The sequence below is a fragment of the Oncorhynchus kisutch genome, linkage group LG28, assembly GCF_002021735.2.
Source record: "Oncorhynchus kisutch isolate 150728-3 linkage group LG28, Okis_V2, whole genome shotgun sequence".
NCBI classification, from domain to species: Eukaryota; Metazoa; Chordata; class Actinopteri; order Salmoniformes; family Salmonidae; genus Oncorhynchus; species Oncorhynchus kisutch.
In genome coordinates, this window is record NC_034201.2 from 24303145 (window position 1) to 24315186 (window position 12042).

At 45.1% G+C, this 12042-nt stretch overlaps 1 protein-coding gene across 2 annotated transcripts in view; it reads left to right on the plus strand.

Annotated features, from left to right (window-relative positions):
- The window catches only part of LOC109873466 (rho GTPase-activating protein 7), an 86069-nt gene extending 76558 nt beyond the window's left edge, over positions 1-9511 (plus strand). For both annotated transcript variants that reach the window (XM_020465123.2, XM_020465124.2), the window contains exons 8-14: positions 507-705; positions 904-1117; positions 2845-2959; positions 3461-3682; positions 3974-4191; positions 4571-4744; positions 8460-9511. In XM_020465123.2, coding sequence (XP_020320712.1) covers positions 507-705; positions 904-1117; positions 2845-2959; positions 3461-3682; positions 3974-4191; positions 4571-4744; positions 8460-8556 — 1239 coding nt within the window. In that variant the 3' untranslated portion in view covers positions 8557-9511. The remainder of the gene's footprint in view (positions 1-506; positions 706-903; positions 1118-2844; positions 2960-3460; positions 3683-3973; positions 4192-4570; positions 4745-8459) is intronic.
- Positions 9512-12042: the final 2531 nt, after the last annotated feature.

Consider the following 12042-nt stretch of genomic DNA (forward strand, 5'->3'; position numbering starts at 1 on the left):
GCCATCTACAGTGGGCTCTCTACATAACATAACGTCATGGAATATGGACCACAGTTGACAAGGTACTTAGATTCATGGGGTGAACTGTCCCTTTAAGATTGCGAAGGACACCCAGGTCTGGGCCATCAGCTATTCCTCTCCAACCTATTAACATCGGTGTCATGCATTGATACTATGGAGTACACAGCACCTGGGTTGAATTACACCCCCGTGACACCTTGACCTACTGTAAATTGGAGTCATGGTTAAACACAGTGGAGGGTCCTATACTGAGAACAGAGACAGATGAGCATGAGGAATGGGAGGTCCGCTTTCATTTATCTTCCATGTTGAGGGTGGGTTATGAGGTGCTTTAGAGGGATCTCCTACTTACAAAGATGAATGGAAGTTATCCTAGTTCGACAGGACTTAGGATAGCCTCCTACATGAGTCTGACTTGCCATCCCGGCTTTAAAACTCCCATTCCACACCACACGCACACACTCCTAACCCTCTCATCCTCTCAGGTGGGTCTGTTTCGAAAGTCGGGGGTGAAGTCTCGTATCCAGTACCTGCGCGACATGGTGGAGGCGGACCCAGAGGCCATGTCCTACGAGGGCCAATCAGCTTTTGACGTGGCTGATATGGTGAAGCAGTACTTCAGAGACCTACCAGAACCTGTGTTCTCCAGCAAGCTCTGCAAGTCCTTCCTGCATATCTACCAATGTAAGAGGATAGAACTTACAACACTCCTTGGGCCAGTACAGTAAAGACTGGATTGGCTAAACATGCAAGAAAGGTTCAAATGCTGGCTAAGTAGGCAGATTGAAACCAGTTTTGGACATTTTTATAGTATAAGCACAATGAGAGAATCACAAAGCAATTCTATCCACATACTTATATGTCTCGCTCCCACCTCCACAGACTTCCCCAAAGACCAGCAGTTCTGTGCGGCCCAAGCAGCCATCTTACTCCTGCCTGATGAGAACCGTGAGGCCCTGCAGACACTCCTCCTCTTCCTCCGAGATGTGGTGGGCTGCGTGGACGAAAACCAGATGACCCCCACCAACATCGCTGTGTGCCTGGCCCCCTCCCTCTTCCATCTCAACACCCTGAAGAGAGAGGACAACACAGCAAGGTACGGTGCTGTCTCCTGAGGAGGAGGATGACGTCAAGTTTCCCCTAGACTCTAGGGTCTTACTCTAGATGCTGATCTATGCAGTTTGGGAATTTTAACCATAGTGGTTGAGGTTAGGATTGGAGGATGGTGCTGGTCAATGTAGCCAGGTACAGTCCACTTCCTCCTGGGGAGGAGTAGGACAAAGTTAACCCCTAGATGCTGATATAAGAACACTTTTGAGGTTTTCAACCATAATGGTTGAGGTTAGCATTGGGGGAGTGTAAGATGATCCTAGATCTGTGCGTAAGAGCAACTCCTAGATGAGCAGAGGTCTGGGGGTCTTTGTCGCACATTCCTAGTTAGAACTTCCTCTTACGTTGTTGCATAAGATTACTCCGGTGCACATTGCTTTGCATTCGTCGCTACAACTGCAGGTTTTCATTTGTCTGTTTGAAATGTTTTGTTTGTTTTTCCTTCTTCTTACGTAGCATCAGATTCATGTTAAAGTGTGGAGTTCCCAGAGATTACATCAACTGTAGTAATGTAGCCAAAACCCTATTTCCCTGTGCGGTAATGAATAGCTGTCGGATGGGTTTAGTTTAAAGGCAGAGAGAGAGAGACTTATGTAACCCTGCATGAATCGCCCATCTGGACATAATTTCTCTTAGATAGAAGAGATATTATATATTTAATACTGTTCAGCTGGTTACTGCAAGAGAAAGAGAAAAAGTGGAGAGATGGGTGGAGGGAAAGAGAGGGGAGGGAGGGAGAAAGAGAAAAAGTGGAGAGATGGGTGGAGGGAAAGAGAGGGGAGGGAGGGAGAAAGAGAAAATGGGGAGAGAGGGGTGGAGGGAAAGAGAGGGGAGGGAGGGAGAAAGAGAAAAGGGGGAGAGAGGGGTGTAGGGAAAGAGAGGGGAGGGAGGGAGAAAGAGAAAAAGGGGAGAGATGGGTGGAGGGAAAGAGAGGGGAGGGAGAGAGAAAGAGATGGTCCAGGTGAGAAACAGGGAGACACATTTGCACATGATTCATTTTTCAAAACACATCTGTCTACTTAGCTTTTGAGTCTGGCGCTCAGCTCACAAGACTAGTTATCTGTAGTTGTTGGCAAAGATAGACACACAAACACAGCTCAGCTGCACACACTCTGCTGATACCCGGTATTCTGACAGCATGTCTAGAAGTTCCAACTTCACGTCGAAAAGTTGCGTGGTGGACCCAGTGATGTCGTATCGCACAGGCCTGATTGTGTCTGATGTAGCCATTCAGAGACAATAGACCACCCCCCTCCTCCTTCTCTTCCTTGTGCCAGGCCAGCAGTCCAGGGGAGCCAGCGGGCTCAGCCATTACCCCACAGGCTGTAAGAGCAGAGCACTGATGGAAATCAGAACACAACACACACTCTGTATCTCCCATCACTGGAAACAGAGTTCTGCCTTGATACACGTCACACTCTCACACTGGAAACAATGACCAGAACAAATCAACTCCACTCCAATGGACTGTTGTGTTGTGGCACATTGTGCTTCTAGGATACAGTGGCGTTAGTAAATATTTTGCTGTTTTGCTTTGCTACACATTTTAATTTGTTTGGAAGTCGATGCTGACGTTGCTTTTTACATTGAATAACAGTCCCTTTTCTCAGTTTCTGCTTGTATGAGTCTATGGAAGCCTAGCGTAGCAATAGAAACTGTACTCCATACATTTTCAACTCTGATGTAAAGACATTTCCTGTTTCTCTGACCTAGGTCAAGCCACAGGAAGTACAGCCTGGGTAGGCCTGACCAGAGGGACCTTAGTGAGAACCTGGCTGCCACTCAAGGCCTGGCCCACATGGTGACGGAGTCCCTGTGCCTCTTCAAGGTACACACTACAGTAAAGTTAGAGTACAGCCTGTTCTAGCCACACTAATCCACATCACATGTGTGCACAGCATGTAGGTGTTACTGCCAAGACCCAGCAGAGCACACACCATTCTCTCATGAGTGTACTCTCTCTGTGCAGTTGTACGTAAAGTACATTACAAAAAGCAGACAGGCACTTTTCCAATTGTTCATAACCATAACCCTTCTGCAGGGGCAATTAAATGAGGAGGCACTTCATCTATGTTATTCCGTTCAGTCAGTTCATTGTATTGACTTGATTATACAGAATAAGAATATCAGAAAATGAGAACATGAATGCCAACAGGCGATTAATCACCATAGCAATAGTGTATCAAATGGTCAAGAAGTCATATGTAGTTTCTTGTGACAGACGTTAACACGCAATATTTGGTTCTGGTTGTCGAGATGAAGTCATTGGTGGCCCTGTTCGTGAAAACGTCAAGCTAACTCTTCCTCTCTCTTTCTCTGATCCTTCCAGCTTCCAGAGTTCTGGCCGGGCCAGAGTGTGAGCAACCCCAGTGAGGAGGCTGTCTGGGTGGATGTGGGTCGGAGTTCGCCCTCTCAGGGTGAGGAGGAGGAGCAGGATGAGAGGGCCAGACTGGTCCAGACCACCCAGCACCTGTTGAGAGAGGCCAGGGAGAAGAGTAGAGGCTGGGAGTCCTGCTCTGGACCAGACAATGTGGACCTGGCTTTTAAGAAGGTGTGTGGTGGAATCTGATGGAATTAATGAATGATTTAATGAATAAAATAAAATGAATGAATAGAGTGACCAATAAAAGTTTCAGACAGCAAGCCACTACAACACCTATAAAGAACAGCCAAGACTAATGAAAGGTTAATTATGTATGAGTCAACATAAAAACATTCTCCAGTGAGTCAGACACATTAAGCACACAGAGCTTGAGCTGAGATGTGTGTGTGTAAGAGGGGTTATCAAGGATCAAAGTCAAGTTCTCACACTGGGTCTCACCACCTTGCCCCCCCATACCAGGTCGATGATGGCTGGCCCCTGCGGTTGTGGAAGGGCTCTGTTGAGGTAGATGCCCCCCAGAAAGAAGCCCTCCAGCGGGTCCTGAGGGAGCATGGGCACTGGGAGAAGACCCTCAAACAGTCTGCAGTAGTCCAAACACTGACCAAGGACACCGAGGTCTACCGCTACCTCCTGCAAGGCCTGGGATCCCGGCCGCCACAGGAGCACCTGCTGCTGAGGTAATGAGGTGTTACCAGGGCGACGCTGCATGGGTCTTTAGGCAGGCTGCTGACTCTGCTGCTTAAGAGTATAAGGGACAGAGGAGTCAGGGACAAACAGAGTTTAGCTTGGACTTGAACACTCTGGCTAAAGTTGTTTTGAAATGGTGCCTATTGTTGTTGTACTAGTGCTAAATTTTGGCATCACAGTGAATGAAAAATGAAAAAGCTAGTTTAGTTAAGTTACATTAAAGTGTTGGAGTCAAATAATTGTTGACTGTTTACTCAAACACCCAGTCAAATTGTAGCTGAATATCTGAGGGTCTATTTCTCACGCCGCTTGAGTCTGAAGTCTGTTTTTAAATTAACCAGAATAATCTCCTATCATTTCCCCATGCAGGACCTGGCAGTCAGACCTGTCGGCTGGTCCTGCTTATGTGTCGGCTGTGTCTACAGAGCACCGTGAGGCCCCCGTGGAGGGGGTGAGAGCCCAGGTCCTCTCTTGCCTCTACCTGGTAGAACCCCTGGGGGCTAAGAAGTCCCGACTTACACACCTCTGTCGTACAGATACAAGGTAGGAAAGACTGAGAAAGGGAGGGGGGGAGGGTAAGAGGGGAGGAGGAAGTGAGAGGGAGGGTGTGAGAATGAAAGATGAGAAAATGCAGAGCCTTTAAAAAAGATATCCAGAGACTAGCTTATTCTTTACCTTCAGTATTCTCTGCAGTATCTCAAGTGCAATCCCAGCTTCTCAAAAGAGACACTCAAATAGAGAGAAAATAAAGAAATGAACAGAAAGAAGGGACCCCTCGTGTACACTTGATTTAGCTCTCTTCAAAGTTCTCTCTAGATTTTCTGCTTCTTACATGATCAATTTATTCCCTGCGTGGTTCTGCTGGGTTATTCTGTAGAACCCGCTATTTCTATTTGTTTCAGCTGATTTAATGAAACAAGCCAGGCAATGGAAAACAGGTGTCTATAAGCAATAGGAGACAGAGAGAGACAGAGAGACAGAGAGAGAGAGAGAGAGATGAAATGAAAAGATGACAGAGGGAAGTCAAAAGAGAGACTGAAAGAGAATGAGGGGAAAGTAGAGGGAGTGTGTCTTATACTGAAATATATTGTACTGCTCCAATGGACCAGCATCAGTGGAAGTAGTTGACTACTCACTTAGCCACACTTTCATCACACTAGGAGTTTCAGAAAGGCAGCATAGTGAGATTTGAACGAGACGGTTTGCCAACAAGACAGATTCACACGATTATCTCTGCAGGTTTTTCTCACTTCATTACATCAGAACTGAGCAGCAATGGAGAACATCTCTGCCTTGTTCTACTCTCTTTAAATGCTCATAGAAAAGAGCTTGGCAGGCCTAAAATGTATTGGCTTTATTTGTAGTGCCAGTGGCATTAGACATTTTTTTAAATTGTCACACACCCGATAGGTGCAGCGAAATTTTTTCTTCAGTCTGCTAAGCTTAACAGCGAAGGCCAATGAGACTGATCCAATCGGAGGAAATTGAAAGTGAAAGAGTCTGTCAGTGTGTCTCATGCAGCAAGGTTTGGTTGCGTTCCAGGCAGACTATATTGCGGTATTGCTACATGCAGCAATGGTTGCTTGTCACGTCACTAGTTATCCATTAACTTGTCCAGCGATTGTTTTTGTTGATATTTAGAAAGGTTGCCTTTAAAACCGCATGCTACGGTGCGTTTCCACATTTAGTCATTTTGTGTCGATAAAAACAGCTGCAAGTAAGGACGTCCCACCATAAATAAAAAGTGGTTGAAGTGTTTCCATGATCTATTTAGGCAAGTTGCGCATTAGGCCTAATAAATTGGTGACAGGCTATTCCCTCCCACCTATCTGTTTCATGTCTCAGGTAGCCTGCGAAAGCCAGCATGGATATAATGCAATAATTTACTAATATTTGCCATAATTGTTATCATTCTTACGTGGCAACATATCGCCACAGTCCATGCCATGGTGAAACTTGCATTCCTGTAGATTAGAAATAATTGGATAGTGAAACTTGCCAACCAAACAGAAAAGCAAGGTGAAACAATAAAATAACTAGAGTCAGGACAATCCTTGTCCGGCAAAGAAACATTTCTATAGTTGAAAAAAAAAATATATATATATACTGCTCAAAAAAATAAAAGGGAACACTTAAACAACACAATGTAACTCCAACTCTCAAATTACACTTCTGTGAAATCAAACTGTCCACTTAAGAAGCAACACTGATTGACAATAAATGTCACATGCTGTTGTGCAAATGGAATAGACAACAGGTGGAAATTATAGGCAATTAGCAAGACACCCCCAATAAAGGACTGGTTCTGCAGGTGGTGACCACAGACCCCTTCTCAGTTCCTATGCTTCCTGGCTGATGTTTTGGTCACTTTTGAATGCTGGCGATGCTTTCACTCTAGTGGTAGCATGAGACGGAGTCTACAACCCACACAAGTGGCTCAGGTAGTGCAGCTCATCCAGGATGGCACATCAATGCGAGCTGTGGCAAGAAGGTTTGCTGTGTCTGTCAGCGTAGTGTCCAGAGCATGGAGGCTCTAGGAGACAGGCCAGTACATCAGGAGACGTGGAGGAGGCCGTAGGAGGGCAACAACCCAGCAGCAGGACCGCTACCTCCGCCTTTGTTCAAGGAGGAGCAGGAGGAGCACTGCCAGAGCCCTGCAAAATGACCTCCAGCAGGCCACAAATGTGCATGTGTCTGCTCAAACGGTCAGCAACAGAATCCATGAGGGTGGTATGAGGGCCCGACGTCCACAGGTGGGGGTCGTGCTTACAGCCCAACACCGTGCAGGACGTTTGGCATTTGCCAGAGAATACCAAGATTGGCAAATTTGCCACTGGCGCCCTGTGCTCTTCACAGATGAAAGCAGATTCACACTGAGCACGTGGCAGACGTGACAGAGTCTGGAGACGCCATGGAGAACGTTCTGCTGCCTGCAACATCCTCCAGCATGACCGGTTTGGCGGTGGGTCAGTCATGGTGTGGGGTGGCATTTCTTTGGGGGGCCGCACAGCCCTCCATGTGCTCGCCAGAGGTAGCCTGACTGCCATTAGGTACCGAGATGAGATCCTCAGACCCCTTGTGAGACCATATGCTGGTGCGATTGGCCCTGGGTTCCTCCTATTGCAAGACAATGCTAGACCTCATGTGGCTGGAGTGTGTCAGCAGTTCCTGAAAGAGAAAGGCATTGATGCTATGGACTGGCCCGCCCGTTCTCCAGACCTGAATCCAATTGAGCACATCTGGGACATCATGTTTCGCTCCATCCACCAACGCCACGTTGCACCACAGACTGTCCAGGAGTTGGCTGATGCTTTAGTCCAGGTCTGGGAGGAGATCCCTCAGGAGACCATCCGCCACCTCATCAGGAGCATGCCCAGGCGTTGTAGCGAGGTCATACAGGCACGTGGAGGCCACACACACTACTGAGTCTAATTTTGACTTTTTTAAGGACATCACATCAAAGTTGGATCAGCCTGTAGTGTGGTTTTACACTTTAATTTTGAGTGTGACTCCAAATCCAGACCTCCATGGGTTGATAAATTTGATTTCCATTGATAATGTGTGATTTTGTTGTCAGCACATTCAACTATGTAAAGAAAAAAGTATTTAATAAGAATATTTCATTCATTCAGATCTAGGATGTGTTATTTTAGTGTTCCCTTTATTTTTTTGAGCAGTGTATATTTAGCAAGCAGTAGACCTTCAGAATGACATGTGGAGTGGAGCTTTATAGTTACGTGATGACATCGTGCCCCTCGTACCTTCAAAATGATTCAACAATCATCATTTATTTATCGTTTAATAATAAAATAAAGTTAGACTAAAGAAAAAATACACCCGTTGAACAGATAAAAATGTTGTCGATCTTTAGAACATCTCTAGTGGTTAAAAGCGTTGGGCCAGTAACCAGGTCGCTGTTTCCAATCCCCGAGCCGACTAGGTGAAAAATCTGTCGATGTGCTCAAGCAAGGCACTTAACCCTAATTGCTCCTGTAAGTCGCTATGTATAAGAACGTCTGCTAAATGACAAAAATGTCAAATGTATCCTATATCTGCAGTTTCCATTACACATGTTGCAATAATTTCCATCGACTAACGTGAATAAACGTTGGTCGATGGGAACCTGCAGACTGACTGTTATGGTTTGGTCTGGAGTGTAGTCTGCCTGACATGTGGCCCTTGTGTTTCTCCGACTGTCTCATCTGAACCCTGGTGATGCTTCCTGTGTACTAACTTCCTTTTCCTGTGTGGTTTCCAGGGGCCGGTCCCAGGAGTGGCACAACAGAGTGAGTGGACACCTACTGGCTTCCAACCTGCTGGCTATCAGGGACTCCTTCAGACCTGACCATAGATAGAACAAGATCTGAGTCATAGTCCCGAGACAGAGCCCAGGCCTTGTCGAGCCAAAAGAGGAGGAGAGGGGAGAACAACACAAACAGATAGACAGAAGCCTCCAGGCATACAGCTGTAGCAGAGGAAATGAAAGAGGGAGTAGAAGGCAAGAGGGGGGGGGGGGGGGGGGGCTGAGAAGTTGTCTTAAACCCGAGACCTGATGTGAATTCCAGAAGCGGACTCACAGCAGGGGTCGTCTGATGAAGTGTTCAGGCGGAGGCGGCGGAGCTTTGCGTTATCAAGAGTGACTCGGGAGCCTGTCACCGTAATGAAATGTCTCATCCCATTTAAGTGACTGTTTCAGGCCTAATGCATGGCAGGGGGGCCTCCGGCAGAGAGTTAGAACAGGGCCTTGTGTGACAGTTCAGTAGAAAATATACCTTTTTCGTGATACAACCCTCGGTTGGTCACACTTTCAAGCAGGGCAAAGTCAAGGATTTAGGAAAGCCTTGTCTTGCAGTTGAGAACTGAGGAGATTCTCTTGTACATGTGCCATTGTGACAGATAACCAGTGAGGCAGGTTGCGGTCCTCAAAACTGTACTCTGTAAATTATTTTACTGTCAAAAGAATATTACTTAATTTTACCTGTATGTGTGTATTTGACTTGACACTTCAGTGTTGCTCTGGTTTTAAAAGTGTGTCTAATGTTGTAAACTTACAAATGTATGACAGTATGTTTATACATGTACATATTCATAAGTGTGCTTTATTTTATTAAATTTATTATTAAATGGCTTTTATTTCTTAAAATTATTAAACAAAATGTATTTAGCAATACTAAGAGATTTATTTAAATATTGTTTTTCAAGATGAAAAAAACCTACCTTTTTTTGTAATTAGTGTGCTGAATTGAAATGATACATCAATAATGACAACTGATTAAAATGTTGATTTCTCTATAGCCTTCTGGCTTTGTGTGTGTCGTGATGATGGCCTGCTTGAATCCCAGCCAGTCACACTGATTGTTCCCTCTGAAGACCCTGAAATAGCGAACAGCCAGAGGAAGATGTGTCACACTGCTTCCATCAGAGAAGATTTACAGGTCTGGGCTTATGATGTTAATTTCCAAAGACAAACATTCTCTCTCCCCGTTACAATACACTTAGGAAATTATTTATGCTGTCAAACTGCCCACTCGTGTCATATTTGCATAATTTTCATTTGCATATCGTATTGAGTCATCTCCAAGATCACATAATTCAATCCACTTTAAAACATTTAGTACCGAGGCATTCGCCTAAGATCAGGAATATGCTGAATAACTGCATGAGAATGGGAAGTAAAAATACCTCACATGGTTAGGCAATCAGGCTGGATATAAAAGATGACTGTTGGAATTCCTATAACAGTCTTGAATAACAGCAACGTATAGCATATAACAGCGCTAGTGACTGCCGAAGATTTCAGATTGGGTTCAGGTAAATCCATTCCATAAGGTTGCGCAATCAGGAAGTGTCTTGACAACTTGATGACTAACTCAAAAGGTCAGAAGAGGTCATGATGGAATCAGGCCAGAAATATTACTCAACAGATCCTTGACACCTAACCTCTCCTCTCACCACCTAACACTTGGTAACCTAGTAGTATAGCACGAAAGACTGGGATGTGACTACAGTCCATGGAAATTGAAGTAGACACTTGAGGAAAAACACATTAATTTTGTGCAGTGAAGTCACCTGGCTGGCTGACCCAGAGGGGCAGAATAAGATGGAACCATAGACTACTACTGAGGGATCTATATTCCTATTGTTAATGCACATGCTATTGAAGCTTGGTGCCAAAACAACATGGCAAACCATTTTCCTCCTGAAGCCTCTGTCAAAACTCCTTTAGCATATTGTCCTTCAACCGGGGACCTGCACACCAAAGTACCCATTTTGTGGAAGACATACATTTTTAATAAAGGCACTGGGAATCACTTTGAGGAGCAGCTATAAAGTCAAGCAGTGAAATGATAAAAGATGAATACAAATAAAGTGTATGGATATTTAATACGTTCTGGTGATGGATCATACACAGAGACTTCCTCTTGGCAGTTTATGAGCTCAACTCGAGTACACAGAGACTTCCTCTTGGCAGTTTATGAGCTCAACTCGAGTACACAGAGACTTCCTCTTGGCAGTTTATGAGCTCAACTCGAGTACACAGAGACTTCCTCTTGGCAGTTTATGAGCTCAACTCGAGTACACAGAGACTTCCTCTTGGCAGTTTATGAGCTCAACTCGAGTACACAGAGACTTCCTCTTGGCAGTTTATGAGCTCAACTCGAGTACACAGAGACTTCCTCTTGGCAGTTTATGAGCTCAACTCGAGTACACAGAGACTTCCTCTTGGCAGTTTATGAGCTCAACTCGAGTACACAGAGACTTCCTCTTGGCAGTTTATGAGCTCAACTCGAGTACACAGAGACTTCCTCTTGGCAGTTTATGAGCTCAACTCGAGTACACAGAGACTTCCTCTTGGCAGTTTATGAGCTCAACTCGAGTACACAGAGACTTCCTCTTGGCAGTTTATGAGCTCAACTCGAGTACACAGAGACTTCCTCTTGGCAGTTTATGAGCTCAACTCGAGTACACAGAGACATCCTCTTGGCAGTTTATGAGCTCAACTCGAGTTTGGAACAATATTATATTGCTCACCTCGCGGCATCCTTTACAGCATAAGTCCATCTACAACAGTGCATAACTTTCCCATGGGCATACACAGCCTTACAATTAAAGTCTTGAGGGCTGCCTCAGAGAGTGAGATCTATAATTTATCATCTATAAAGTGTTTGTTCTCTAATTTAGTGAGCCTGCTAACACAGAACACTTAGTTGAAAGAGACGACAGAGAAAACAATGTTGGTTTTGGGGTTATTCAGGCAAGTCCAACTTCATTTGAGAGGCTAATGAGTATAGTTGAAGGCCGCAAGTCTAATGCAACCACATGCTGTGTCAAACTCAATGAAACCCTGGCATGGGGCAAAAGTCCTCACACAGTAATGAGTGAAGTGGAAAGCCATGGTGGACACCCTATGCTCCAATGGATCTGAAAGTACCAACTATGTAAAGCCAGTTAAGGCACGAGCTGTGCAAAGTCTTAGATGCACCTTGTTAATCGAACCTGCACAGAAAATATGGTATTTTAGCCAACAATGTAGCTCCAACCATAACAGCATGGGCTATTTGGCATTGAAAGATAAACCAATTAGTATTCTTGCTATTTCTCCTTCCCCTTGTTATCATGTGTAATTTAGAACTTCAGTCTGGTGTAATCGACACCTGTGGGTCCACGGCTACCTGTGAAATGAGTAAATAATATGCAATGGTCCATTTAGCTGGCCTAATCAATTCCATTAATCACACAGCTGATTATCAGGATGGGACAAGGCATTCACATCACTGGTGTTCACTTAACCTTGGCATGTATGGAAATAACCAAGGTGAGGAGCTACTACCACTGTCACC